The sequence below is a fragment of the Pituophis catenifer genome, unplaced genomic scaffold (assembly GCF_029215685.1).
Source record: "Pituophis catenifer annectens isolate HBS135680 unplaced genomic scaffold, rPitCat1.0.hap2 SCAF_1, whole genome shotgun sequence".
NCBI classification, from domain to species: domain Eukaryota; kingdom Metazoa; phylum Chordata; class Lepidosauria; order Squamata; family Colubridae; genus Pituophis; species Pituophis catenifer.
The window spans coordinates 24339849-24367531 of NW_027256881.1; the positions used below are offsets into that span (position 1 = coordinate 24339849).

General features: G+C 42.1%; 1 protein-coding gene across 1 annotated transcript in view; it reads left to right on the forward strand.

Moving 5' to 3' along the window:
• Positions 1–27683, forward strand: part of PTK2B (protein tyrosine kinase 2 beta) — a 109443-nt gene that overhangs the window by 54924 nt on the left and 26836 nt on the right. Inside the window, exons 2-18 of the mRNA XM_070932188.1 lie at positions 4248–4503; positions 7260–7438; positions 7932–8019; positions 8700–8779; positions 9324–9386; positions 10227–10281; positions 11188–11328; positions 12714–12788; positions 15365–15466; positions 16828–16945; positions 19056–19095; positions 20653–20699; positions 21297–21350; positions 23534–23631; positions 24732–24816; positions 26189–26289; positions 26471–26586. Coding sequence (XP_070788289.1) covers positions 4282–4503; positions 7260–7438; positions 7932–8019; positions 8700–8779; positions 9324–9386; positions 10227–10281; positions 11188–11328; positions 12714–12788; positions 15365–15466; positions 16828–16945; positions 19056–19095; positions 20653–20699; positions 21297–21350; positions 23534–23631; positions 24732–24816; positions 26189–26289; positions 26471–26586 — 1664 coding nt within the window. The 5' untranslated portion in view covers positions 4248–4281. The remainder of the gene's footprint in view (positions 1–4247; positions 4504–7259; positions 7439–7931; positions 8020–8699; positions 8780–9323; positions 9387–10226; positions 10282–11187; positions 11329–12713; positions 12789–15364; positions 15467–16827; positions 16946–19055; positions 19096–20652; positions 20700–21296; positions 21351–23533; positions 23632–24731; positions 24817–26188; positions 26290–26470; positions 26587–27683) is intronic.

Consider the following 27683-nt stretch of genomic DNA (forward strand, 5'->3'; position numbering starts at 1 on the left):
CCTCCCACCTTGATGTGGTGCTCAAAGGTCAGGTTTGTGAGGCTCTGACACCCTCTAGTGCCCACTTGGCGCAAGGGCAGTATCTGAAAGTACCCATTTCCTTCCTGCAAAGTTCCTGCTGCTTGGGTGGCTGTTTTATCAAGAAGTGATAATTCAAGAAGTGCAGCATTTCTTAATATCAGGAAAGAGATCGTTGTGAGGTTTGTTGTGTGAGAGTGCTATGTTTATTCCCCAAGCAAGGGGGGGAGGTGGGGAGGAAGTCAATATATATATGGATGCTTCCACCTGACAAGCTTGGCTGATTTTGGGAGCTGCCCTCTCCTGCCTAACTTTGCAAGAGATGAATAATAACAACAACACATCCCTGCACAGGGCCTGATCAGATGCTTTGGATGCTACTAATGCAGAGAAGTGGTACAGATGGTGAAGGAGGAGGAGGAGGTGCTAGAGTAGCAAAACACACACACACACACACACACACACACACACACACACACACACACTGGAGGTGGGAAGGGGAGGCTCAGATCTAGCTCAGTGCAGGAAATCTCTTAAGGAAATGCTTTCATTGTTGCACTGAAATGCCTTAATATTCAGCTAAAATCTACCCTGCTTGAACTAACCCAATGTTCAGGAGGTCCTAAATGGGACTGTCTCCCTACCATCCTTGTGTATTGTCTTTTCCCTCTGGGACCAATGTGCCCCAGAAGACTGGGCCAAGTCAGAGGAGTACGGGGATATTTGAAGAGAGCAAGGGACAGTAGGGAGAAGGAGGAGAGGGGAAAACAAAGGAGGGCTCTGTAACAGCAGTGAGTCCCCACTTGTTCTGCCCCAGCTTCGGATTCCCAGAGAATGTGACACATACCAAGCTTCGCAAACACTGTTTAATTCCAAACAAACCCCTTTCAAGAATGCAGGCTTCCCGTGCAAAGGGTCCTTATCAAAGTTATTAAGAACAAAGTCCGACAAAGGTTGGCAACCAGCCCAGAAAACCAGATATGAGAAGTCGCTCGCTCTCCAAGATGCTCTGTAGTAATGAGACGTTGTTTCTAGCAAGAAAGCACTAGCTGCGTGCGACTTAAATAGGCTAAGGGAGTGGCCAATTATCCTCAAGCCCTACTCTCGAGTAGACCTCCTCCTCCTGAGTAGCCACTCCTGCCTTTTGGCAGCCCTGCGTGCCCGAGCATTGAGGAGAGGCTCCTCCACTTCGCTCTCTCCACTGGAAGGAGCTTCTGGAGGTTCTGAAGGCCCTGGCTGAGTCTCTGCCTCTGGCATCACATCCTCTTCAGCCTCCTCGCTGTCCGACGCGAGCGCTGGCTGTGCAGGCTGCTGGCGTGACACCACACCAGCCTCCTCTTCATCGGGATCAGCCACGATCCGCGCAGGCTGCTGGTGGGCCACAACACCACTGGAGTGTGTGACACTTGCTAGCCATCTGCAAGTGGACTGACCAAATTCTTGCCCTGCAGAATTGCGCATAAAGACTAATGTAAATAAAAGGCATCTTTGGGATATGATATTTCAGAACTGAAAATGGCTCTTTATAGAGGGGTGTGTGTGTGTGTGTGTGTGTGTGTGTGTGTGTGTGTGTCTCCAGTTCCTCTGCTTAAACTTCCCATCTTGCATTTTGTCCGCTGCTCGAGGCTGTTTTGTGTTGGAATAAAGGTAGTCCAGGTTCACTGTGCATACTTGTAGTTGGGCTCGGGGAAATCAACACTGAAGCAGAAATCACGTTTTTGGCAGGCGGCTCGCAGTTCTTTGTCTCGTTCTCCTCTAATACCGCTATCTAATATTTGGCTTCCTCTGCAGTGAGCAAGTTGGTCCATGGACCGCGGCAGTCTCCTTGTTAAGGATAACTGAAGAACATTCACTTTTTTTCCGTGGGTTGTGTTGCCCTTATTTTAGAACAATTTGTAATTCAGTAGCGTCGACTCTCTGGAAGGGTGGGGGGGGTCTATGTGAAAGCAAGAGCGGAAGGAAAACACATGTTTTTCAGGGCAGAGACATGTGCACAGGCTCATAACGTTATGACAAAGGATCCAAGCAAGACAGAAAAAGGACGATTTCTCCCTGGAAAGCAGAAAGAGTTAACATCTATATTTAACAGGGGAGGGTCAGGGGGGAGCAAAAATATCCTTCAGTATAGCCCCTTCCTCATATTTGGGGAGTTTGTTGGGCTCTTGAAGGCAACCACAGCTCTCCAAATCAAGCCAGTCTTTATAACTTATTGGGATGGTGTAGAATATTAAAATGATCCTTAGACCAGTGTTTCTCAACCTTGGTAGCTTGAAGATGGGTGGACTTCAACTCCCAGAATCCCCCAGCCAGCGCTGCTGGCTGGGGGATTCTGGGAGTTGAAGTCCACCCATCTTCAAGCTACCAAGGTTGAGAAACACTGCCTTAGACCCACCTTCTGGTCAATGTCTAGAAACCAAGGAAGGGAAAGGAATTGTCAAGCTTCGATGCTATCTCAAAATAAATGACCTTCCAAACTGCCAATCTTTAAGGAAATTTTCTCTTTATTCGAGTACAGCAACCGGATCATGACTCTGCGCAGTCAGTACTGACCTTTGCCCCCCAATCCCTCCCTTTCCGATCCCCAATTCTCTGCTTCTCATTGGCTATCTTCCAAGTCGCTCTCCTGATTTCTTTTCCTGTCAGTTCACAGGAATGTTCCCCCCTCCTCTTCATCTCTAAGGAGATCGAAACTTCAAAGGGATTTAGCAGGCAAAAGTTCAAGCTTCATCCTCCCTTTTCTATGTCAGGGCTGAGACGCTGACAGGAATGCTTAAAGGTGGCCCTGAGGCAGGGGGTATCTTATAGGATTGTTACAGCCCTGCCAAACCCAAATCCCTGAAAGGGGGGGGGGGTATCAATGCTGTGGTGTTGCCAGTGCATGTTTGGTTGATGTGAGAACAATTAACCAGTGGAACTGCCTTGCCTTCCAGAAATCGTGGGTGCTCCATCACTGGAGGTTTTTAAGAAGAGATTGGACAGCCATTTGTCCAGAATAGTATAGGGCCGTGATGGCAAACCTATGGCACACGTGCCAGAGGTGGCAGGGAGTGCCTTCTCTGTGGGCACGCGAGCTGTCGCCCCAGTTCAGCTCTGCCGTGCATGCATGTGCGCCTCCTGCTGGCCAGCTGGTCTATGGGTCTTTGCTGCACATACACGGGGACGGGGCATGTGGGGGGGGGCGAGTATGTATGGGGTGGGCGCTTGCGTGGGGGCGGGCACCCATTGCATTTTGGGGGTTCAGCCACGCAGGCGTGCATTTGGGTGAGCGCACACGCACTCCGGGCACTCGGTCCAGAAAAGGTTAGCCATCACTGATATAGGGTCTCCTGCTTATGCAGGGGGTTGGACTAGAAGACCTCCAATGGTCCCTTTCAACTCTGTGATTCTGTTATTCTGTTTGGAGGTCTGAGTCCCCAACCTTATAGGTGTTAAGTTCTGGGAGATTCATCCTGAAGGGCTGCTTGAGATATTCTGTGCATAGCCCCCTTTTCCCTTATATAAACGGTACAAGAAGGTTTTATACCAATACATTTCATCTTCAGTGCCCCTTACTTCAGAATCATCCGCTCCTTTGCACGAAGCTTCAAAAAATGCATAATACAGTGTCTTCCAAAATGGGTTTCTGAGGTTCTGAGGGGAACATTAATAATGGGGAAATGTTGCATTATTTCTACCTCCTTTGACGTCCACAACAAGACCATTTCAGCCAGGTCTTTTCTTTCAGGTGGGAGAGACTGCAGATGTTCTATGCTATATTCTTCTAATGGGTACCATTGAGATTTTAGGAACAAGTTGCAGGCATTTCCTGAAAATAGGTGCCAGAGGAGGACTTGCCTCATTTCAAACTGACTACCGTGGAGGATGTTGGTTGTTCTGTAGAACAGAAGGTTCTTTGCCAGCCCCTCTATTATTCCCAGTCTGTAGGATGCTCTCCCACAGAATCCAACTATCAGGGTTTGTTTTTTCAGAGCAGGCAGATATGTCTCCAGACAGAATACTTAGCTGGAGTCATCCCCCGCTTTTATTTTCAAAACAATCTTTAGAGCTGGTGCTTTGGCTTTCAGCAGGCTAACTTGATTTTTTTTTTTTAAATGGAAAAGCTATTTTAATGTATAAACAGTATGGTAGGATCAAGAAATTTGTGTATTGATACATTGGTACCCACAAGGCCTAGGTTGGCAAATCCGTTTTCTTGCTGACTCCTTTACTGTTTTCTTTTTGGTTGCCAGGAGGTAATGATCCAGCGTTAGCATTGCATTGCTCATGATGATGTCCGGACTGCCGGAAGCCTTGAGCCGGCTGAGAGCAAATTCTCTCCGCAGTTGCTTCAGCCTGGCAGGGCCCTCAGAGTCCACCATGGTCGCTGTACCCATTGATATCGACAAGGATGAAGTTCGGATCCTCAAGGTTTGTTTCCACAGCAACAGCTTCAACATGGGCAAGAACTTCAAACTGGTGAAATGTACAGTCATGACGGAGATACGGGTGAGTTTCATGAATCAGTCTCATTGATTGATGACTTCTTGCAGTGGGCTTGGATCAGGGGTGAAATCTACTTACCTTCCCTACTGGTTTGGAAGTGTGCGTGCACCATCGTCAGGTCTGATTTTTGACCCTCTGTGCATGCGCAGAAGGTCAGAAATGGGTTACTTCCTGGTTAAAACTAGGAAGTTACGATGTCCGGGCGGGTGGGCGGAGCCTCGCGCTGCCACCACTACCGATTTGCTGAACCATGTGCTGCCACCGCTACCAGTTTGCGCAAGCCGGATAGAACCAGAAGGATTTCACCACTGGCTTGGATCCATGACCTTCTGGTGTACATCAGTGTTCCTCAAATTTGATGAGAGCTACTTTGGTGTAGTGGTTAAAACATCAGACTAGAAAGCAGGAAACCATGAGTTCTTGTCCCCACCTTAGGCATAAAGCCAGCTGGGTGACTTTGAGCCAGTCACTGTCTCTCAGCTTTAGGAAGGAGGCAATGACAAACCACTTCTAAAAAACCTTGCTAAAAATCCCTGCAGATTCTTCTCCAGCAGTCTCTGAGAACCAGACACCATTGAACAGAAGTAAACAAGTGAACTTGGCAGTATTAACATGAGTGGACTTCAAACTTCCAGAATTCCTCAGAATGCTGGCTGGAAATATCTGGGAATTGAAGTCCACATATCTTAAAAAGTTGCCAAGTTTGAACAATACTGATTTAAATGAACAGAATGCCCCTTATTAAAAGATGCACAAGTAGGGATGAAATCCAGCAGGTTCTAACAGGTTCTGGAGAACCGGTAGCGGAAATTTTGAGTAGTTCAGAGAACCGGCAAATACCACCTCTGGCTGGCCCCCAGAGTAGGGTGGGAATGGAGATTTTGCAGTATCCTTCCCCCAGGAGTGGGGAGGGAATGGGGATTTTGCAGTATTCTTCCCCTGTCGTGCCCACCAAGCCACGCCCACAGAACCGGTTAGGAAAAATTTTGGATTTCACCCCTGTGCACAAGTATATCTATATCACCAAGGTATGTGTTCAATGTCTTTCTGCACATTATGTGTAAGTTGCATCCCCTCCCTTGCCGATTCCCATTGAGGGCCAGAGTGTAGATGATTCAGCCTTTTGGGCAATGGGGAGGAGGGAATCAGAGTGGAGGCAGGCCTTCCTTTTGAACTTGTTTTCCGCATACCCATCCTTAAAATTGCACCAAAACCCAAAAAACCGGCCAAAATTGCATCACCAACATTTAGCAACAGACAGAATCTCAGGCTCCTGGGGGCTTTTGATTTATTATCCTTGACCAAGGACTGCTAGAGTTCAAGGAATTGGCTTTTTACAAAAGTAGATCTCTTTTAAAACAGCCTGCCACACCTCCCCTCACACTCCCCCCCCCCATCAGATTGAATTAAAACTGACAATTTTTTTAATGGCCAAGGGCTAAAAACAGGAGCAGCGAACTTTTTGTGTGTGTTTAAAGACCACATTTTCCTTAATTTCCCAAAGCCATAGAAAACAGGCTAGTGACACTATTGTGACAATATTAAAATGAACAGGGGTAATATTTTATTTGGAAAAAAATGTGCAACTAAAAATTGGCGATTAGGGTAGAGTAATCTTTAGGGCTATTTAAAAAGGGGGCTGGGGACTGCACATAACCCAGCAGCCAAGGTTGGTAACCCACAGACTAAACCATTTAGGGGTTTAATTTAACCCTAAATTAACCCTAGGCAAACTAGACATTGAGAAAAGCAGGGTTCTCCAAAGATTAGCCACGAGGGAGAAGTAGAATCAGTGAAATTCTTAGGTATCCTTGTCCTTACTGGGTTGTTATACACACACATGCACATACAAACATGCAATTTTTGGAACATACCTTTGTTTAATTTATATAATCTAGTTTTTGTAATATTTCTGGTACTTTTGCCAACTGTAGGGCTAAATCTAAAGCTGCTACTCTCCCTTTTGTACATGAATAATGATGTTTTGGCAATATAAGTTTCAATATTCAGAGAATATTAGAATGTAGCTAAGTGGAACACACCTATTTAGAAACAGTCTACTTCTGAATTTAGCTGTTGGGACAAAGCAAAAAGAAGATGTATTGTCTTTATGCTTTGTGAGTATTCTAGAGAGTGAACTGTTCTTGAGAATAAAATGCTGAATAGTATATTGGGTGTAATGTAGCAAAGCATTTCTTAAATTCAAAATACGTTCTACTAAGCCTCTTCTGAGTATATTGTCTCTCTTCTTAGGTTTTGTAAGACTTTAGGGGGTACAAAACCAGTTACCATCTTTCCCCCAGAAAAAATAAACAAATTTTTCCTCTCATTCAGATGCTAATTCTTGGGTCCAAGAAGGAATGTGCAAAATGACTGTATACATGGAACATTATAGATGACATCCAAAGTGACATTAGTGGGTTGCCAAAATGTCATTTAGTGCATTGCTAGTGAGGCATATATATTACAGTGTTTCTTGGCAACTTGAAAATGTGTTAATTTCAATTCCCGGCATTCCCTGATCAGATTTTTTTCCCCCTTAGAATCTTCTTTTTAATTAGAAATGCTTCTTGCACGTCTCCAGATTAAATTCAAATAAAAGATAGATATCTCATGTATTTTTAAAATATTTTAAAAGTATTGCTCATATGAATTACCAGATTGTTCTGTTCAGAATTTCTTTTAAGCTCAGAAGTTTCTCACAACCTTGTTATATTTTTCTCCCCTTTCTGCCATTTATCTGGATTTTTCCTTTATAGGAAGTAATAAAGTCAATTCTACAGAGTGGAAGAATTGGTCCTGATATACAGCTTGCTGAGTGCTATGGATTACGCCTGAAGCATGTGAAATCGGACGAGATCCATTGGCTTCATCCAGACATGACAGTTGGTGAAGTCCAGGACAAATACGAATGTTTGCACCTTGAGGCTGAATGGAGGTATGGAGCCCCTTTTGTATCCATCCTGTTCTCACCAACCGTCTTGACCTCAATTCAGAGAAGATTGTTCAGACCAATGGGTACTAAGGGTACTCCCTTAGTACCCAAGAACTTCATTCTTGGGTACTAAGGGAGGAGAGAAACAGGGTCGAAGTCCAGTTTTGCTGGGATAACTTATTATGCTTGTTTTCTCCCAGCAAGTCTCATTTGTTTTAATTTTATTAGTATAATGAAACAAAGACAATGCATCAATGAGACTACAATACGGTGATTAAAATAAAACTTGATAGGGGAAGAAACTAAGGGAAAATATCCATATAATACTAATGTACAATTAATGCAAGTTGTACTGACAGTAGAAGCTGTCAGTATGGAAAAGAGAACCGCAATAAGACATTGCTAGTTAGGGAAGCCAGATTTTGTAGTCTGCTAAATCTGAGCACTAAACTTGAAGAATGCTGGTTTAACTTAAAAGTTTGGTATGCTTTTTAAGGTATGACCTCCAGGTCCGCTACCTCCCCGAAGATTATATCGAACGCTTCCAAGAGGACCGGACAACGCTTCTGTATTTCTACCAACAGGTTAGTCTCTGAGGACTGCAGTCCCTATTTAAAGATCTGTCCCTGGGGTAACTGTGTTGAATGTGTGAGGTTGCACCCTCCGTTGTGCTTACTAATGCAACTTCATCACATCAGCAGTTTCCAACCATTTTGGCACCAGGGACTGGTTTTGTGGAAGACAATTATTCAACGGACTGAGATGGGGAACACGTAACCTAGATCCCATGCATGTACAGTTTCTCTTACCCACCACTCACCTCCAGCTGTGCAGCCTGGTTCCTAACAGGCCATGAATCGGTACTGGTCTGCAGCCAGGCCTTCAGAAGTTGTGGGAGATTCATCACTGGAAGCTTTCAAGAAGAGACTGGATTGCCATCTGTCAGAAATGGTGTAGGGTCTCTTGCTTGGGGGGCAGGGGTTGGACTAGATGACCTACAAGGTCCCTTCCAACTCTGTTATTCTGTTAATGTTTTTCAAACTTGGCAACTTTACAATGTGTAGACTTCAACTCCAAGAATTGCCCTGCCAGCATGCTTTAGTTGAAGATGTAATTTAAATGAATGAATATTTATTATTTAAATGCATTTCATTTAAAGCCCTTACTGTGCAAGGATACCCAGTTATCTTTGTTGTTGGAAAGAGTAGTGAGCACCGGTAGGGACCTGGGATCCTTAACTGACCATCATATTTATGTCTTTCAGCTCCGGAGTGAATACATGCAACTTTATGCGAGCAAAGTGAGTGAGGGGATGGCCCTACAGCTAGGTTGCCTGGAGCTTAGGTATGTACTTGCTAGGCAGAAGATTGAATCTGACACAAGCATGTTTGGGAAACATGTGAGCAGGATCAAACCCTTGTGGCTTGCACAGTGATCCTTGCAAAACAGGAACCTAAATCCTGAAACTGGGACATTGGCAAGAAGAATGATCTGACGAAGCATGAATTCAAGAAACACAAGCAAAGCCAGAAATCTGAAAGGATGCAACTAGGGAGGAATATTATAAGAAATTGGTGAGCTCCTGCATAATAATAAAGCAGGGTATCGTTAAGTACAATTTACTGAACAAGCTATGATGAATGAGTTGTTCACAGCAAGCTAAACTATACTGGGTTGGTTTGCATGAAGCATTAACTCTTAATAGGTGAGTTTTCACATTCAGCTATATCAAACCAAACCACAATGCTTGTGTTTCTTGCCAGAATCACACAATAATACTGAATGATATTCTGTTGATGATGAGATGGGAAACTTCAATTTAAAAACACTGGTGTGAGTTTTGTGTTGAATTAGGAATCATGCAAACTTTAATATCCAATTTTTGCAGGAGATTCTACAAGGATATGCCCCACAACGCTTTAGACAAGAAGTCCAACTTTGAATTCCTGGAGTATGTAGACCACATTTTTAACTATGCTGGTTGATGTTTTAAAAAGTTTTCCATTAGTTGTAGTGATCTTTGCCTGATAAATTTCTTTCTTTCCTATTGTATGCAGCCCTGCTTACATAATCAGAGAAAATATTTTAAATGTGTGTAGGTGTGCATGTTCATGTATGAAGAAGAAAGAATGTGTATGTGTGGAGAAGAGCACAGAATCTCCCAAAACCCACCACCAAATTCACAGTGGCATCTAAGGCTTAACAGCTAATTGCTGCATTCTTTCTGAGTCCAGTTCCTATCCACATAACATTACATTCTATTTCCTCTGGGAAAACAGAATTGTATCCCCAATGCATCTTAGCTGAAATTGCAACATTTATTTGCTTGAAGAAGGTGGAGCTGGAAAAAGAATCGGTGGGAGGGAAATCACATGGGGTGGAGGGTCAAGACACCAATTAATATTACTTTGGGTCCCAGGTTCTGTACTAATATCAGTCATCTTAATTGAATTGAAAGGAGTTTATGACCATATATGATTCCACGCTACTGTCTAAATAAGGTTACCAGTGGCCTTCCCATCCAGTCCACAAATATCTCAGTTCTCGTTTAAAGAATTCATCCCTGATCACCTTGCCCAGAGGACATTGTTTATGATCACAGATTATTGGAAAAGGATGCTTGCTTGACAGCAAGATCATGCTCTCCCGCTTTCTAACTTGGTGCCTTAAATAGTAGACCAAACTGGCTCTAAAAACAAACCCCTAAATCTAAATAGAAGCATCATAAATTAAAATGGCCAGAGGTTGCATACCTATAGACATGTAAAGCAGCATTTTCTTTCTCTTTAAGGAAGGAAGTGGGTCTGGACTTGTTCTTTCCCAAACAGATGCAAGAAAGCTTGAAGGTGAGAAATGTTTTAGCTTTTTTTTTGTTGTTGTTCAACTAAGGGTGGGAATAAGCCATTAGTCAGGCTCTCTGGAGTTGGGAATTGTAGTATGTCTGAGAAAGTCTAGCAAAGCTTCTAGCTTTCCTAGAATTATTCTGAATGTATTTTTCTCATTTCCCACTCTTTATCTCTCTTAGGAATTGCTGTAGTAAAAAATACTTTTTAGCCTGAATTATGGGGAAAGGAAACTATTTGGTATCCCACCAAACATGGACCCATAAGTTAGATAGACAAAAATCCACAATTTAATGTTTCAAGCATGAATATCCATGAGAGTAGGGAAGTGACAAAATATACATGACAATATCATCACTCAAATGACGGAACCTAAATATTTGTAGCAGATTTTGGAACATAAGTGTGCAATAGTAGGATTTGCATGATGACAATACTGCATGCTGTACCATGTTGGCATCATCGTAGTTTGCCACAAATGCTGCTGGGTGAAAATCTGATTTGTATCAATGGCAGAAAAAAGATTCAGAATCTGAAATAGCCGAATGAATTATGCCATCACTTTCATACTGAAGGATTGGATCAAAATATTTGTTTCTGCTCCAAAAATTTCTCTCCGCATCGAAAAGCAGCTCAGCAAAGTACTGCGGTATTTTTCTTTAATTACAACAGGATTAAACAATAGAAATGGCCATTTGAAAATTGCAGCCATCTCACAGCCATCTACTGCTTGAAGAATTCTGCTTGTCTGAACAAAACGTCTTAGGTTTCCATCGGTAGTAATGTGAACGTTTCAGAAAAAAATATTTCATTCCATCTTAGGTTTCTGTCTGCATTTATTAAGAAGTTTTAAGGGTTTCCCCCCCACACTTTTTTTCTTTTTAATTCCTCCCTGCTTCCCATTCACAGCCAAAGCAATTCCGCAAGATGATCCAGCAGACTTTCCAGCAGTATGCGCTCTTGAGAGAGGAAGAATGCATCATGAAGTTCCTTGGCACCCTCTCCACCTTCGCCAACATTGATCAAGAAAGCTATCGCTGTGAGTTGATTGTAAGTATTGGGCGGGCAAAGGAAATATTTCCCAGAGTCTGTGGGGCCTAATCATGGTTCCAATTACAGTTTAGATACAGTATAGGTGTATTAAGCAAGGCTGATCTTGTAAACGTAATCTCTTCAGGATGCTATCATAATAGATCCATGATGGCAAACCTATGGCACATGTGCCAGAAGTGGCACGCAGAGCCATCTCTCCAGGCACGCGAGCAGTCGCCCATTGTTCTTCTGGGTTCTGGCACACCGGCCAGCTGGTCTTCACATGTGCGGGAGTGCCAGAAACCAGAAGAGCAGCCATCTGTTGTGCATGCATGCGCCGGACGGCTGCTCTTTGAGTTTCCGGCGCACGTATGCCCATCAGCCACCTGGTCTTCCGGTTTCTGGCACAAATGTATGCTAAGACCAGCTGCCAATGCGCAGCTGGTCTTCACGGACATGCGCACCGTGCAGCTGGTCTTCGTGCATGCATGCGCTCCAGAAACCGGAAGACCAGCTGGCCAGTGCACATGAGCATGCCGGAAACCGGAAGAGCAGCTGCCTGGCGCATGCATGCACACTGGGTGGCTGCTCTTCCGGTTTCCGGTATGCACGCGCATACACACATGCAGGCACTCCCGTTTCGGCACTCGGTGATGAAAAGGTTCGCCAATACTGTAATAGATGATGTGATTGGTGTCTTGTCTACCAATACTGTACAGGGATTTGTTCTGACAAGATGCATAGGGACCAACATTTGGAATTTTAGAACTTCTGAAGCTGAAATCCAGTGGACTGGAACTTGTAAGATAAAGGATAGTGTTTGCATATGGGGATCGAATAGGTCAAGGTGTGTGATCCAAGATAACTTTTTTTTATACAGTTCATTAGCATGATATTCTCATGTTTAAAAAAAAGGCCAAATCCCCAAACTTCAGATTTTCTAACTAACAAAGATAAGCAAATATTTAAAAATACATCTTATATGATAATCGTTCTCCACTGTTAATTGAGGCTTCTATCCAAATTTACACCTATCTTACTTTTGGCTCCTCTCTGCTTACCTGATTTCACTGGGCCTATGTATGCTTACTGGATTTAATTCCAAAAGATTTCCATATTGAAGAGCTTACTTAGGTTATGCATCATATGGTAGTTTCAGCTTATGTGGGGCTTATCATTTTGCTTCAAACTTGGTGGCATCTCTAACTTTCCACCTCCAGGCTGATATAGTATTAATTGTCATTTGCATCACCTCCTGCTCTAGAATTCTTCCACAATCTTCTATCTCTCCTGCTCTAGAATTCGTTTGCTGCCCAAAATATCGAGAATGTCAGGGGCTGTAAAAATTAGGAGAGTCTTGTTTTATCTGGAACACAAATTTCTTTCCTTGCTTCCCTTTTCAGCAAGGATGGAATATCACTGTGGACCTGGTGATTGGCCCAAAAGGCATCCGGCAGATGACAAGTAAAGAAGCAAAGGTGAGTTGCTCAGAGATCTTGTAAAGAAGGGTTTTCATAACCTATCAAATACAATTTGATTTTGTTGCAATCTATTGTTCCCTTTTTTGTTGTTGTTGCTTGAATACAGGTTAAGCTATTATACAGAAAGCGAGAGAACAGGAGTGTTTCCATGGTAACTTCAGGGTTGTTTTTGTGCCATTCAATCATCTTCTCTGAAGACCACTGGTACAATTGAATAACACAATTTTTAATGCAGGATTCCTGTATCTTTCGATGAGTAGAAATCTAATAGGTGTAAGCAGTGGTGAAATCCAAATTTTTTTACTACTGGTTCTGTGGGTGTGGCTTGGTGGGCTTGGTGGCTTGGTGGGCGTGGCAGGGGAAGGATACTGCAAAATCTCCATCCCCACCCCACTCCTGGGGGAAAGATATTGCAAAATCTCCATTCCCACCCCACCTTGGGGCCATGCAGAGGTGATATTTGCTGGTTCTCCGAACTGCTCAAATTTTCTGCTACCGGTTCTCCAGAACCTGCTGGATTTCACCCCTGGGTGTAAGACTAGTTGGACTGTGTCTTTTAAAGCAGTAAAAACCAAGAGGTAAAACTTAAGGCAAAGGGTCTTATAAAGAGCATGATCATGAAACTCGGGATATTATCTCTCTGCTAGATAATTCAAGTTTATGTGCCTGGAGATGGAATGAAATTCTCCAGCTTAATTCCTCCAAATTTAGTCACTCATGCCTTGGTACCCTCACACCTAGACTATTGCAACACATTCTATAAGGGGCTGCTGTCAGCCTCCACTTTTTTATTGCTTGCTTGCTTGCTCGGTTGCCATTGTAATGGGGGGGAGGGGGGAGCTGTTTGAATGTCTGGGAGGGGGGAAGTGAGCTGGTGGAGAAGAGGAGAGAAAGTTTTCCTCAGCGTTTCCTCTGAGGCTGAGAAGAGCTCTGATAACCACTTAAGGTCAACCGTCGTGGCATACCAGGAGGATGGCACCATCGAACGCTGCACTCCACATGATCTTTGAGGGGGATGTGGATTGGATAATCCTGACTGGACGGTTGGGGGAAGGGTTTTAGGGATGCTTTCTATATGTGATTTACGCGCCTATTGCCTCAGACCTTGCTTTTCTTTGGTTGCATTCAGTTCATACTCAGTAAAAGTACCTTTCTCTATGAAAATGGAGTCGGGGTTTTTCTTTCTTGAGTACTGAAACTATGAACATCATCCAGAAACTAAAACTGATTGAGCAGCATGGGCAGTCAAGGGGGCTCTGATAATGAATGTCTTCGGTGAGTTACACTGGTTCTCAGTAGGCTTCCTAATACAGTCAAGCTTCTGGTTACCACTCTAACCTCCTTTTTGGTAAAGGAAGTACAGCTATTGCCAACTGTTTCTTCTTTTTCCATAAATGCTGACAGAATTGGCATGCTCTGAGTCGCTTGTGTCATCTAGTGACATATGCCTTCTCTGTCATGAGACTTCTTTCAAAAGGCATGTTAAGATTCATATAGCCCTGATTGTCTTGGCATTCTGTGAAGTCTTGAAAACTTGACTCTTTCTTGAATCATTGGGCCAGGGCACTGGATGAGCTTATTTTGTGATTATGAAGGGGATTTTGGCTTTGGCTCCATTGTGCTCATTGTGCTCTATTTTGGTTAGGGGGGGGAGGTTTCTTTCTTTCTTTGTTTGTTTTTTTGTACTCTATATAAACCCTCCAGAATTTCAAATTGTCAACTGGGCCGCCCCATATAGAAACATACATATGCATACATTCAGGATGGTATAAAAATTTCTGCACTGAGTAGAATGTTAGACTAAATGACCTCCAAAATCCCTTCCAACTTTATAATTCTTTTTATGGATGCATGGATAGCTAAATAAAAAGCAAGCAAACCTAGAAGCACTATGGCCATTGATGCTGCTGTCAAAGAATATCAGTTCATTTTAGACAAGGCTATTTAAAGAGAACCCCTGGTCCAGCATTTACCAAGCTTGTAGATAATTCCATTGTACTTTGCTTTCAGCATCACCTAAGCAGAGATTATGCTAAAGTTTTATGAGTGTGTATTAGCTCCCTGGTGACAGAGCTGATTTTCTTTACATGAGAGCTGAAGTCTCACAAGTTAGAACTGACCAGCTTCCTAGACTGAAGCACATCCTTTAGTGCAGGGGTGTCAAACTCGTGTCATAATGTTGTCATCACATGACGTATCGTGACTTTTTCCCCCTTCGTTAAAACGGGGGTGGGAGTGGCCAGTGTGTGACGCATCTGGCCCTTGGGCTGCGAGTTTGACACCCTTGGTTTAGTGAAATACAAGCTATGGATTGGTTAAGGCTGTTTTGCCCTGGAGCTTAAATTACAATAATATTCACAGTAACCTGAAAATATAATGAAATTTGTGTCACTAGAAATCTTTTTTTGCGAAATTAAAAAAATAAAGAGACACAAATCAGAATGCTGCTATTCTGCACGTATGGGTCTGGCATAGCATCCCACCTCACACTACAAAATGTGGAAAGCAGAAAGATTTCTTGTTTGTAATGCCAGTGAACCTTTCATAAACCATTATTTGTTGCTCCTTTGCAGCCCACTTGCTTGGCTGAATTCAAACAGATCAAATCCATCAAATGTACTACTGTGGAGGAAGGCAGAGCGTTGCTGCAGCTTGGTCTTACTGGGAACCCCCAGGTAAGGAGGAAGTGCAAGGTGGCTTGGATCGTATCCAGAGGTGGGATTCACTTACTTTCCCTACCGGTTCGCAAATGTGAGTGCGCGTGCCTTCCACCCATGCTCTTTGCTCACATGCGTGCCTTCCACGCATGCACACAGCCTCCAAAACATGGCAAAATAGGATGGTATTATGGCTGGGCAGGTGGGCGGGGCCTACCACAGTCGCCGCTACAGGTTCGCCTGAACCTGACGGACCCGGCTAAATCCCATCATTGATCGTATCTCAGATGTTTCCCTGTTCCAAGTCTTCCAACACTCTTTTTGAGAGAGAAAAAGTAAGAACAGGATCAAAGCCAAGAGCTGGTGCAGTCCAGCCTTCTGTAGTAGGCAGTCAAATGCAATCACAAAGCACACAAGCATGGACCAGAATTCAATATCCCTCCTCCACTTTTGCTCCTTAGCAGTTAGGAATCAAGGCATGCCAGGACTTTATCAAGACTAATGGCCATTTTAACCCTGCCTGGATTGATGGCCATCAACACATTTGATGGCAGCAAATTCCATACATAACTGTTCACTACACAAGGGGGGGGCTTCTTCCTTTCATCAGTCTCCAATCTCTCTGTATTTATTTTTGAGTGGGTGATGTCTACATGCTAACATTGTGAGAGGAGAAAAACTTGTTTCTATCCATAGATTTCATAGTATGAGAATTTGTGTGCCTTCAAGTCAGCCTTAACTCATGGCAGCTTCATAGACAAATCTATGCTATGAGACTTCTTGGGAAATTTCTTTTGGAAGTAGTTTGCTGTTGTCTGCTTCCTGGAGCTGAGAGAAAGTGATTAGCCCAAGGTCATCCAGCCAACTTCTTGCGTAAAATGAGATGATAACTCATAGTCTCACATTTTCTAGCCAATGCCTTTATTCACTATGCTAAACTGTGTGTCATGCCTACCTATACACACGTACAAACTAACTCTGGACTGTTGCCATGGCAATTGTATAGACATGTCCATGAAGTCACCAAGAATCAGGTTCAACTTGAGGGAGACTTCAGACACACAGGTTGCACTCAACTAAGTTTGCAAATTATCAAACTTTTGCTAGAAGCAACTTTGTCAGGCAACAAAAGAGAAAACATATACATTTAAAAATAAAAGATTATACCTTTGATATTTTCTTGGGCCTTTCCGGTGCTGACAGTTTGCTTTGGTTCATCTCTTTCTCAGCTTTGCCACCAACATGTATTTGGGTTCCAACCAAGGGCTTTAAACCAATGTAGTTACCATCTTGATGGGCAAACATGTGAGCACTAACAATGAAATCTCTATCTATATGGTTGGCACAGGAACCTTATATGGCTTTTTTTAACTTGGCAGTCCTTGACTATTAAGACATCCTCCCTGGCTGAGGCAGAGAACATGGCTGACTTAATAGATGGCTACTGCAGGCTGCAGGGATGCTTGGATACCTCCCTCATCATCCGACCCAACAGAGGTGAGATCAAGTGATCCTTTGCATATGGTAAGGGTGGGTCTTATCTGATTTGAAGAAGCACAGTAGGAATGTAATAGTGCAGACTGAATTGGTCTGTCTCACATACTTTCTTGTAGGAGAGTGTGGATGATGTACTTTGTTTCTTAAAACAATATTAAGCTATTTGTGGGAGGTTCTTACTGACCTATTATTTGAACTTATCCAGTTCTTTTCTAGTAAAATTCAGATTTCCTGGAAAATGTCTATATGTTAGTCTGTTCACAGGATCATGTCATTCATACATTGCCTTAACCCTTGAGCTGTGTAAGATATTTCCTTGAAATGGATAAGGTTTTTTATGGGGTTTTATCTTGTGTGTTTTTAATGTTGTAAATCAGGGGTCACCAAACTTTCGGACCTCAGGGACCATTAAATTCATTATTTTAAATCCCGCAGACCACTAATATGATCTGCCTAATGACCGGCTAGGTGGGTGTGGCTAAGTGGACATATGACTGGGTGGGCATGGCCAACTGGTCATGCGACTGGGTGGGCGTGGCCAATTCATCACCTGCCCGCCCCGGCTCCTTAGGGCCCCAACAGGAAGCAGTTGTTGGCGCTAAACAGCCACCACAAGAAAGAGTTGGCAAAACAGCTGGCTCAGTTCAAATTGGATCTGACCAAGAAGGAGGCTCAGCAGAGGCACCTCACTGAGGACTATGAGCATAGGCTTTCCAAGTAGCGGAAAGACCTGCGGGGGTGCAAGGCCAGGTACTGGCACCTGGAGGCTCAGCGGTCTGAGATGGTCAGCCAGTTCCAGACCATGATGCAGTCCCACTGGAACAAGGTCCTCCGGCTCTTCACCACCAGCGGCAATTCCCTTCAGCCTTTGCCCAAAGCTCCGCACCAGGAGGCCGAAGCAGACCCCAAGTCAGAATTTCTGTCTCCCTCCGACCCACACAAAAAGACCCCGAAGGGGGAGACTCTCTGCAGCAACACAAATATTCATTGAACGTATCCATCCCAGGGCCCGTAGTTTGAGGACCCCTGATTTAGTGCAATATTAAAAATGCAAATAATTTTTCTGCGGACCACCAAAATTTTCTCACGGACCACCAGTGGTCCACCAGTTGGTGACCGCTGTTGTAAATTACCCAGAGTCACCTATGTGTGAGTTGGGTGGCCATATACCTTTGTTAGATAGGTAGATGATAGATAGATAGATAGATAGATAGATAGATAGATAGATAGATAGATAGATAGATAGACAGACAGACAACATGATATTGGGTGTGTTGACTAGAAAGTAAGGCAATGTTAGATCCAACATTGCTTTATAGCCTTATAGCATTGATTATAGTTTTAATCAACTATATATAAACAAGAATTTAATGGTATTTTCCATTAAATCTTAAACCTTAAAATCAGAAGCTTGTCTTAGAAATCAAGGCAACACATGAAACTGTTTTGACTCTGGACCCAAGTGTTAACTGGATCCCCACCCCCACCCCCCACATACACACAGTTTTAAAATTATTAGATTGCTGTATATGTTTTTATTGTACGATTTCTTAATCTATGGCATGCTGCAAAAGTATAGTTATAATAATTCATCAATGAAAGCAAACAACACCAAGTTAAAACCTTACCTGTTCTTCTTACAACATGGAGAGGTCTTCATGGTGAACTCTTCACCTTGTCTTTCTATAGATTTCACATATTTTATTTATTGAAATTATTTCAGAATTGAAGGCTCCCTCAATTGAAAGCAATTGCCTGATTTACTCACTCCTAAAGCCACCATTATCAAAGTTTCCAGTTAAGAAAAGGGATTTTTTAAAATAATGTTCTGGCCCATGTTTGTAATTCATTAGTGCTTATGGATGCTACAGAAAACTTTGCATTCCAGTTCCAAAATTCATTTTAGAATTTCTCCAGTGTTCATTTGGTGAAATGGAGTTAACAAAGCTTAAGAGAATAATAGAACAGAACAAGGGAAGTCCACCCACACCTAGGTATTTGGAGACAGGGAAAAAAACAGAAGAGGGAAGAGATCTCATTCACAGCAAAAATGGACAAATAGAATTGAGCTTGAGTTTCCTGACATGCTTTATATCTTTTTCCCTTGCAGAGAATGAGAAGAGGATCAGTCTGCCTCAGGTCCCAATACAGTAAGTAAGATGGTCGAACTACCCCAGGAAGTTGTGCTTGTATGTAATACTGAGCACCAGAAGACAGTAGGAGAACAAACCAGTTTTGCACTAGTGATAAAATTACCTCAGTGCTCCCTGAGCTCTACTTTATTCAGAGAAGAAGCAGAACTATTGCTATCTGGAAATATTATAGGTAGTAGAATAGCGTGTGTTCCATATACACATAAAAATGTTGACCAAGTTGATGGAGATAACACATATCAATAATTATGAATGCTGATAACAAAATAGAATTGTACTATAGAAATTGCTGGGATATCAACAGTAGGTTCACTGTTCTACTCATAAGCTTTCTAATGGGATTTGACAGCTGTTGTAGGAGAAAGGATGCTGAATTATTAAAGATTGTCAATGATCTCATCTGTCAGAACTTTTCATGCACTTTTATTTTCCCTAGCCAACATTGCTCCTTCTTCTCGTCCTTCTCCTTCTTGACTCTTGGCAACTTCCTGGACTAGTCCCTGCATTTTTTTCGGTCAGGAGTTCAGAAGTGCATTGCCCTTGCCTTCTTTTTATGGCTAAGAAAGAGTGACTAACCCAAGGTCACCCAGCTCATGCCTAAGACAGGACTAGAATTCATGGTCTTAGCTTAGTGCCTTAACTATTATACCAAACTGGCTCTCCAGCCCTCTCTTAGGTGCCCAAACATTATCCTAAATGGAGACTCCATAAACAAATAAGAGCCTTGATAGTACAAGGGTTTAGTGCACCCTGTTATTAACACAGCTGCCTGCAATTTCTGCTGGTTCGAATCTCTCCAAGGCTCAAGGTTGACTCAGCCTTCCATCCTTTCTAAGGTAGGTGAAATGAGGACCCAGTTTGTGGGGGCAATAAGCTGACTTTGTATAAAATATACAAAAGAATGAAGGCTATTGCTTAAAGCATTGTAAGCCGCCCTGAGTCTCCGGAGAAGGGCGGCATATAAATCAAATTAAAAAAAAAATAAAAATAAAAAAAAAAAAAAGTGAAGCCCTTCATCATTACTGGAAGAAATGCCTTCATATTGATTGATTATATTTATAGAATCCTTAATGCTCACTTTTCTCTTTTCTCTATTTTATCACTCTGCTAAACAAATAATTCCCTCAACACTGTGAAACTATTTACTAAGTCTGCACTACTATAAATCTTCTCATCTTCTCATTGTTCCCATCACCCATCTCCTCCCACTTATGACTGTATGACTGTAACCTTGTTGCTGTTATCCTTATGATTTATTGTCTCCTGATTGCTTATTTGTAACCTATGACTATCATTAAGTATTGTACCTTATGATTCTTGATGAACGCATCCTTTATTTTATGTACACTGAGAGCATATGCACCAAGACAAGTTCCTTGTGTGTCCAATCATACTTGGCCAATAAAAATTCTATTCTATTCTATTCTATTCTATTCTATTCTATTCTATTCTATTCTATTCTATTCTATTCTATTCTATTCTTTGTAAAAATAAAATCTCAGAAAAAGGAAATGAGCAAACCCAGTTATGTTCCTCATTATCTTTCTGCCACAGGCATATAGAAGAAAAGAGATCCAAACTGACAGAGAGCTTCAGCAGCGGTAAGTTGAATTTTACCTCACCACTATCAGATCAATGAGGATTAATGACATCAGATATATGAACTGTGTACTCGGGAGTTTTGATCTGTTTTAATCTCTGGCATTGCCATTTTTAACAGAAGTCATGGAATGATGGAGTTTACACTGAGAGTAGGCGGATGTATAATTATTTTTGTTGTCCTATCATTTCTAATCAAATAGATTTCTGAAACATACAAAATCATGCCATGCTTCTCTGATGAAAGTCAAAAATGAAATAGAAAATTGAATGTTCTATCCATAAGTAATGTCTAACATAATTATTCAACTGTCCAGAAAGGATAGTGAAAATTTGAGAAATGCCAGCTTCTTTTTCCAGCCAGGATTAGTTCATCCAAGTCACCAGCTTTTAATGCTGGTCATAAAAGGTCATTTGGAAATTCCTTCTTCCCCTCCCTTGTGTTTATTTTTATTTTTTCTGTGAAAAATAAGCTAAGTTAGAGAACACAATAAAATCTTCTGGAAGCATCCCATGTTATATCTTTATGAACAAGATGATGGGATATCTTTGTGGGAAAGATTATTTATACTGAAGTAACAGATAATGTTTTATTCCAGATTCTGACATTTATGCTGAGATTCCAGATGAAGCATCCAGACCCAAATCTGGAGGTTGGTTCAGATCTTGGTCCCCTTTTCTAAAATCATATAGGGTTAGGGCTTCTTCAACTGTACTTTTAGACTGGATTAATATATAGAAAGGATTAGGTGGCTGAATTATCATGCAGAAATGGTACCCAGAATAATGTGATGTACCAATGTAAAAGAAAGGGGTTTTTAAATATAAAATAGGCGGTTCAAAGAAATAACATCATTAAATGTTTTAGAATTGTTATGTGAGCATTGAAACACACTAACCCCATTATCCCATGACTGATTTCTAAAATATGCTTAATGGAGTCATGGGTAGGGCTATCATGTTATGTGAACAAACAGCAGTAAGACTGGAGAGGACCATTTTAATTCAATTTAATTAAACATTTCAGAAATTACCCTCTCTAAGTCAGCCATATTGTGTAATTCCAGAAGAGAATCACACTTTGCCTCTGGCTACCATTAATGGAAACAAAAGCTTAGAACAACCTTACAAAAATAAAGTATAACCAACACACATTGATGCCAAAAGTCCTAACTACTTATATAGACTAATTGAACCAGAGTTAGCAGTGATTGATGAGGTGAGAAATCTTGGACTAATGCATGTGTGAACACTGTGCATCTGTTGTTTAAAAAAAAAAAAAGGCCAGCGGAACATGGGGGATAAAAAGAAATTGTACTGAAAATAGAGATGTCAATAATGTAATGCTTTTATATAAGTCAGTGGTGTGAATGCATCTGGTATGTTATGACCAGGTCTGATTGCCATACCTCAAAAAGGATACAGTGGAGCTAGAGATGGTTCACAAGAGGACAATCGAGGTGATCAAGAGGTTAGAGCAGTTTCCCTATAACCGTGATGGCAAACCTATGGCACACGTGCTGGAAGTGGCATGCAGAGCCATCTCTCCGGGCACACCAGTCGTGGTCCTATTGCTCTTCCGGGTTCCAGCACACACATTATTAAGCTATTATTAAGCTATTATCATTATCATTATTATTATTATTAAGCTCTGGGGGAAAGAGGGGACTGGTTACTTGTCAAGGTAAATGCACCTCATTGAACGGGGATAACTCATTCATCTTCTCTTAAATCACTCTGTATGCAGCTTTCTGCAGATGGCAGCCATTTGAATTAAAGTGAATCATGCAGATGCAGCCATTTTCTGTATTCACATAATGTGCTTAAACAGCAGCTGCTTTTTCACAATATATTTAATATCAGGCTCCAAAAACCACAAAAGACATATTGTGATTCTCCCCAGTAGTTTTCTTTATTGATCCTCACTTACAGACATAATCTTGCCAAAGTAAAGCAGACTATCACCCTCATAAAGCACATACTATTAGAAAGAAGCCATCTTCAGCCTCTTTCTCTCCCACAAACTATCTGAACTGAATTGATTCTTGCTTCCCTGGAATGTATTCCTTTCTTCTGGGAACCCAGACTACCTTCTATCACATCAACCTTGATTAATTTTAAATAGCCATAGGATTTTCATAGCTTAGCATACTGTGCACAGCCAGCTTGTTTCATTAGTTTAAGATTCAGTGTATTGTGCAAACTAGGAAAATTAGCTAATTCAGAAACCAGATTAAGGCTATTGAATGAATGCAGCTACTAAGACTGAGACAGGGAAGGGAAGAAATAGTAGAAAATTGCAGCAAAAAATGCATATAGATTAAATTTTGAAGCAAAGCGCAGTATTCTGATGATGATGATGATGGAGGGCCTAATTTGAGGGTTAGAAAGTTGGCAAAAGATTCATAGTGGTAAATTTGAGTCCAATCCTGGGTGGAGAGGGGATGGAAGAAGCCTTTTCAAGTGATGAATTCTATATCTTTGTGGTAAATATTGTATCTGAATATGAGTTGGGGGAGGGGGAGCCACACTACTAAAAACAACCGTGAAAAATTGTAGCCAGTGCTACCATTCCCAAATTGCTGCTGAGCTTCTGAATTTGTTGAAGACCACTCTTTATGGACAGATGAGACTTGAATGTGTTTTCATGACTGCAATCTCTGCAGGATGTCACTCTCCTCCTGCCTGTAGTTATAGTTGAATCAAAACTTGGCCAGCCTGCAAAATGGCAGGCTTTCTAAATTATGATGTGGTATTGAGGAGTTACATGTTGTTGTTGTTGTTGTTATTCACATCTGACAAGTTGATATGTCCCGCCATTCTATTCCTTGCACAGCCCAACAGTTTGTGATTTCTCGAGAAGATGTTTCCCTGGGCAGGATCCTGGGAGAAGGTTTCTTTGGAGAAGTCTATGAAGGTGTCTTCCTCAATGAGGTGAGTCTGGAGCAGTAGGATTTTATCCTAGTCTTCCCTAATCAGATAAGCATCAAATGTGCTGGACTGCAATTTCATTATGTGCCAGGGTCCAGCTGGCTTCATGACAATTCTAGTCCAACTATTGGGAAGAGCAATTTACTAGACTGCCTTTGGTCTGTAGACTAGAATGGAGAGTGTAGTGAGCCTTGGTGGCGCAGCAGACTAAAGCACTGTTAAGTAATACCAGCTGCCTGCAATTATTGCAAGTTCAAATCTCACCAGGCTCATGGTTGACTCAGCCTTCCATCCTTTTGAGGTAGGTAAAATGAGGAGCCGGTTTGTGGAGGCAATAAGCTGACTTTGTATAAAAAAGAACACCGCTTAGGGTGGGGCCGAAAGCCCTACTAAGCAGGTATATACAAAAGTATGAAGGCTATTGCTTAACGCATTGTAAGCCGCCCTGAGTCTCCGGAAAAGGGCAGCATATAAATCGAACCAATAAATAAATAGTATGAATCATAAATGGCACAAGGAGAAGTATGAGAGATCACCTGCCAAAGAACAGTGTGCATTCAACTCTTAATGAAAAAAAAATCAAGGGAAATGTGTCATCAATATAGAGACATTTAGACAGACAGACATTTATATGCCTATTTTGTTATTTGAACATTAGAAAGACCTTAAGACTGAGAGAAACCTATCCCTGGTGCCAAACTACATGTGAAACATGCACATGATTTAGTTGTGGTGTAGGACCATTAAAATTATTACAAATTTGAAGATAGGTGAGGATATTCTGCCTGTAGGTTTCCTTTGGACATTGGTTTCTGGATCTTTGGTCTGACCCCAGAGCTATTGCTACAGTTTTAAAAAGCCAATAGAGGCACTTGTTCCTATGGAAAAGATTGACATACATGAACTCCAGCTTTTTATGTTTTGGCCAAAAGAGCTGAAGTTAAGCAGACCAGCTTCCTCCTCCTCCTCTTCTTCTTCTTCCTCCTCCTCCCCCTCCTCCTTCTCCTCCCCATCTTCTCCTTCTCTTTCTCCTTCTCCTTCTCCTCCCCCTTCTTCCCCTTCTCCCTTCCCTTTTTAATATTGGGATCACCCTCTTCTTTCAGAGTGGAGAGCGAGTTAGTGTTGCTGTGAAAACCTGCAAGAAAGATTGCACTGCTGAGAACAAGGAGAAGTTCATGAGTGAAGCAAGTACGTAGACTCCCTTTTTATGTGAACACGTGAACTAAAATGCCATTTCCTCCCACATCTGGTGCAGTGCCACAACAGCAATGACTGAATGGTGCAATGGCAGTAGTTGTGGGAAGAGACAGCTTCTCTGGGTGTGATTTCTTCAAATTTTCTCAGGGTGAGCTTTTAGAGTGGCCATATTTAAAATTTTTGCTCTCTTCCCCATGCTGTCTCCAAATTAAATGTGTGAGTGAGGAATGGGTTTATCTCATGTTCAGTATACTTGCCTGTCAAAGCAACAAACAGCATGCACCAAACTTGCAATTCTACAGCTTGCAAAAAAAAGCAGAGGAGGCAGCCCAACAGTTACAAGAGAAAACAAAGCAGTTATAGAAAAGATTCCCAAGTCCAGAGGAGGGGGAAGATACAAGAAAGAGTTATTAATTATGCTAGTTATAAGTTGAGCTGGACAACTGCTTTGACGGGCTTTCAAGATTCTGTTACAATACCCTACTGGTGTTAATAAGGGCCTTTCCAGAAATCTAGCAGTTCTTGTTTCCTGAAATTGCCAAGCTTTGCTGGGCTTGCTTCCTTTTATAATTGTCATGTTCAGCGGTGAAATCCTCTGAAGTCTGCTACCGGTTCCGTGAGTCTGTTAACCAAGCGTGCACTAAGCGTGCGCATGCATACCTGAGGCACGCCCACACAGTGCTAAAAAAGGAACATTTTGAAGCAATCTGAGTCTGCAAAGGTAAGTAGAACAGTGAGGGGGGGAGAATCTGTTGTGCCACATGATTTAGATTAGCTAGAAAGCAGGAAATCCGACAATTCTAGCTAATATAAATCATACGTCACAGCTGATCGTCACCCAGCTGATCGTCGGAAATACCAGTTTCCCTGAACTGGTAGCATTTTTTACTACCAGTTTAGGAAAACCGGTCCGAACCAGTAGCATTTCACCCCTGGTCATTTTCCATCCTCTGCTTCCTAAGGTCTGTTCCATCGCATCAAGTGAAGCACTGTAGAACAGTTGTATTTTCAAGTAAATGCTTAACTGGACAAGTGCCCTTGACTTTTAAATCAGTGAAAATAGGCTTTTCAAACTAAATAAGAGAATAATATTACCGGGCATCATAAAAATGCTATTAATTTAATTGATCGATTATAGCAACTTCAACAAATAGAAGGAAAGGAAAGAAGCTTGACAATGAAACAAAGGATTTTAAAATAATTTTTTATTGGATAGAAGGGAGGAGAGCATTAATCGTGCTGTGGAGACAAACTGATGCTAATACATCTCTAAGAATAAGATATGTTCTCAGAGGATCTCTGAAATCAGGGCTGAAAATGAAAATGGGCCGTGTGTCAAGATTAACCCCAATGTAACCTACAGTGCTCATGAAAAAGATGGACCATCCCCACATTGTGAAACTGATTGGCATCACGGAGGAGGAGCCAACATGGATTGTTATGGAACTCTATCCTTATGGAGAGGTGAGCTGATGGTACCCAAAGCAATGGGAGTTGGGAAGTTGAATCAACCCCCCCCCCCCCAAAAAAAAACCAAGGAAGCAAAGAAGCAAGAAAATGGAAGGAACCTCTTGAGTCTGAACTTCTTTGGAAAGAAATTTTTAGAAATAGATTTCTATCCAGATTTTTCATCTTCCCTTTGCAGCTTGGACACTACCTTGAACAGAACAAGGCCCACCTGAAGGTGCAGACACTTATCCTGTATACCTTGCAGATTTGCAAAGCCATGGCTTACCTGGAGGCTATCAACTGTGTGCACAGGTACAAGGGCTTTTTATTTTAATGTAAAATAATAGATGGCATGTAAAAATATGTACATACTCAGACAGAGTTTTCTCTGCGCATATTCTTGCACCAACTCACTACATCCAGGGCTAAATGGAATCCAGCCTCCGACGTGATGTAGCTTCTAGGCCAGAATGGGCAACTTTTTGCCTCTGTCTTTCTATGGTGCCTAAGGATTGGTGAGAAAGGAACTGCAATTCTGAAATTTTTGGGAGAGAAGGAAATTCAGTGGCAAAAGTAGTGGAATGCTTTCTTAAGGTACCCATTTCACCTTTTGAATCCCCCCCCCCAAACTGGGAAAAATAGTGCAGTTACTTGGTTTCATCAGGTGTTCCAAAGAATTCAGTGAATAACTTAAGTTCCTGGAAGGATTAAGAAACCTGGTTTGCCACCTCTATTTTACTCCAGTCTCTTAAAACACAAAAAAGGACTCAAAAACTCCATCTTATCCATTCTGTGAGGACTATGAGCACTGCAAATAAGGTGCTGGAGTCTCATGTGGCTCACAAGCCGTAGGTTGCCCATCATTACTCTTTGCAATCACCAAGAAGAGATTCTCAGCCCTTGTACAATATACGAGGACATGGCAGTTGGCTTTTGGTGTTGAAAATGTTTGAGGAACATATGGAATGTCTTTGGAGAATTGGTCTTTGGAGGAAGGGATGCTCCTTAATTGTTCTCCATTGGAATTGGAATTGGAATGCAATGTTATGTGCCAGATGGAGCAGAAGCATATTGCAAGTAGAGCTAGAATATCACAGATTGCTGTATATTTGACCTTTTACAAAAGAGCTTCAAGTTAACCTCATGTGGCATCACCAGAAAGTGCTGAAAATTGAGGTTCTCAGGCAGCTCAAGGTCATTTTTAAAAGCCTAATAAATTAGCATTATAGCCAGTGATGGGTTGCCCCCGGTTCAGACCGATAGTAAAATTGGTGGGAGGCCCCGCCCACCACCCCGGATATCGTCATCAGCGATCTGTGCATGCGCAGAAGCAAGGCACATGCACAGAAGCAAGGCGCGCGAGTGAAGCGAGCACGTGCGCGCGAGCCCGTTGCGAACCGGTGGTAAAG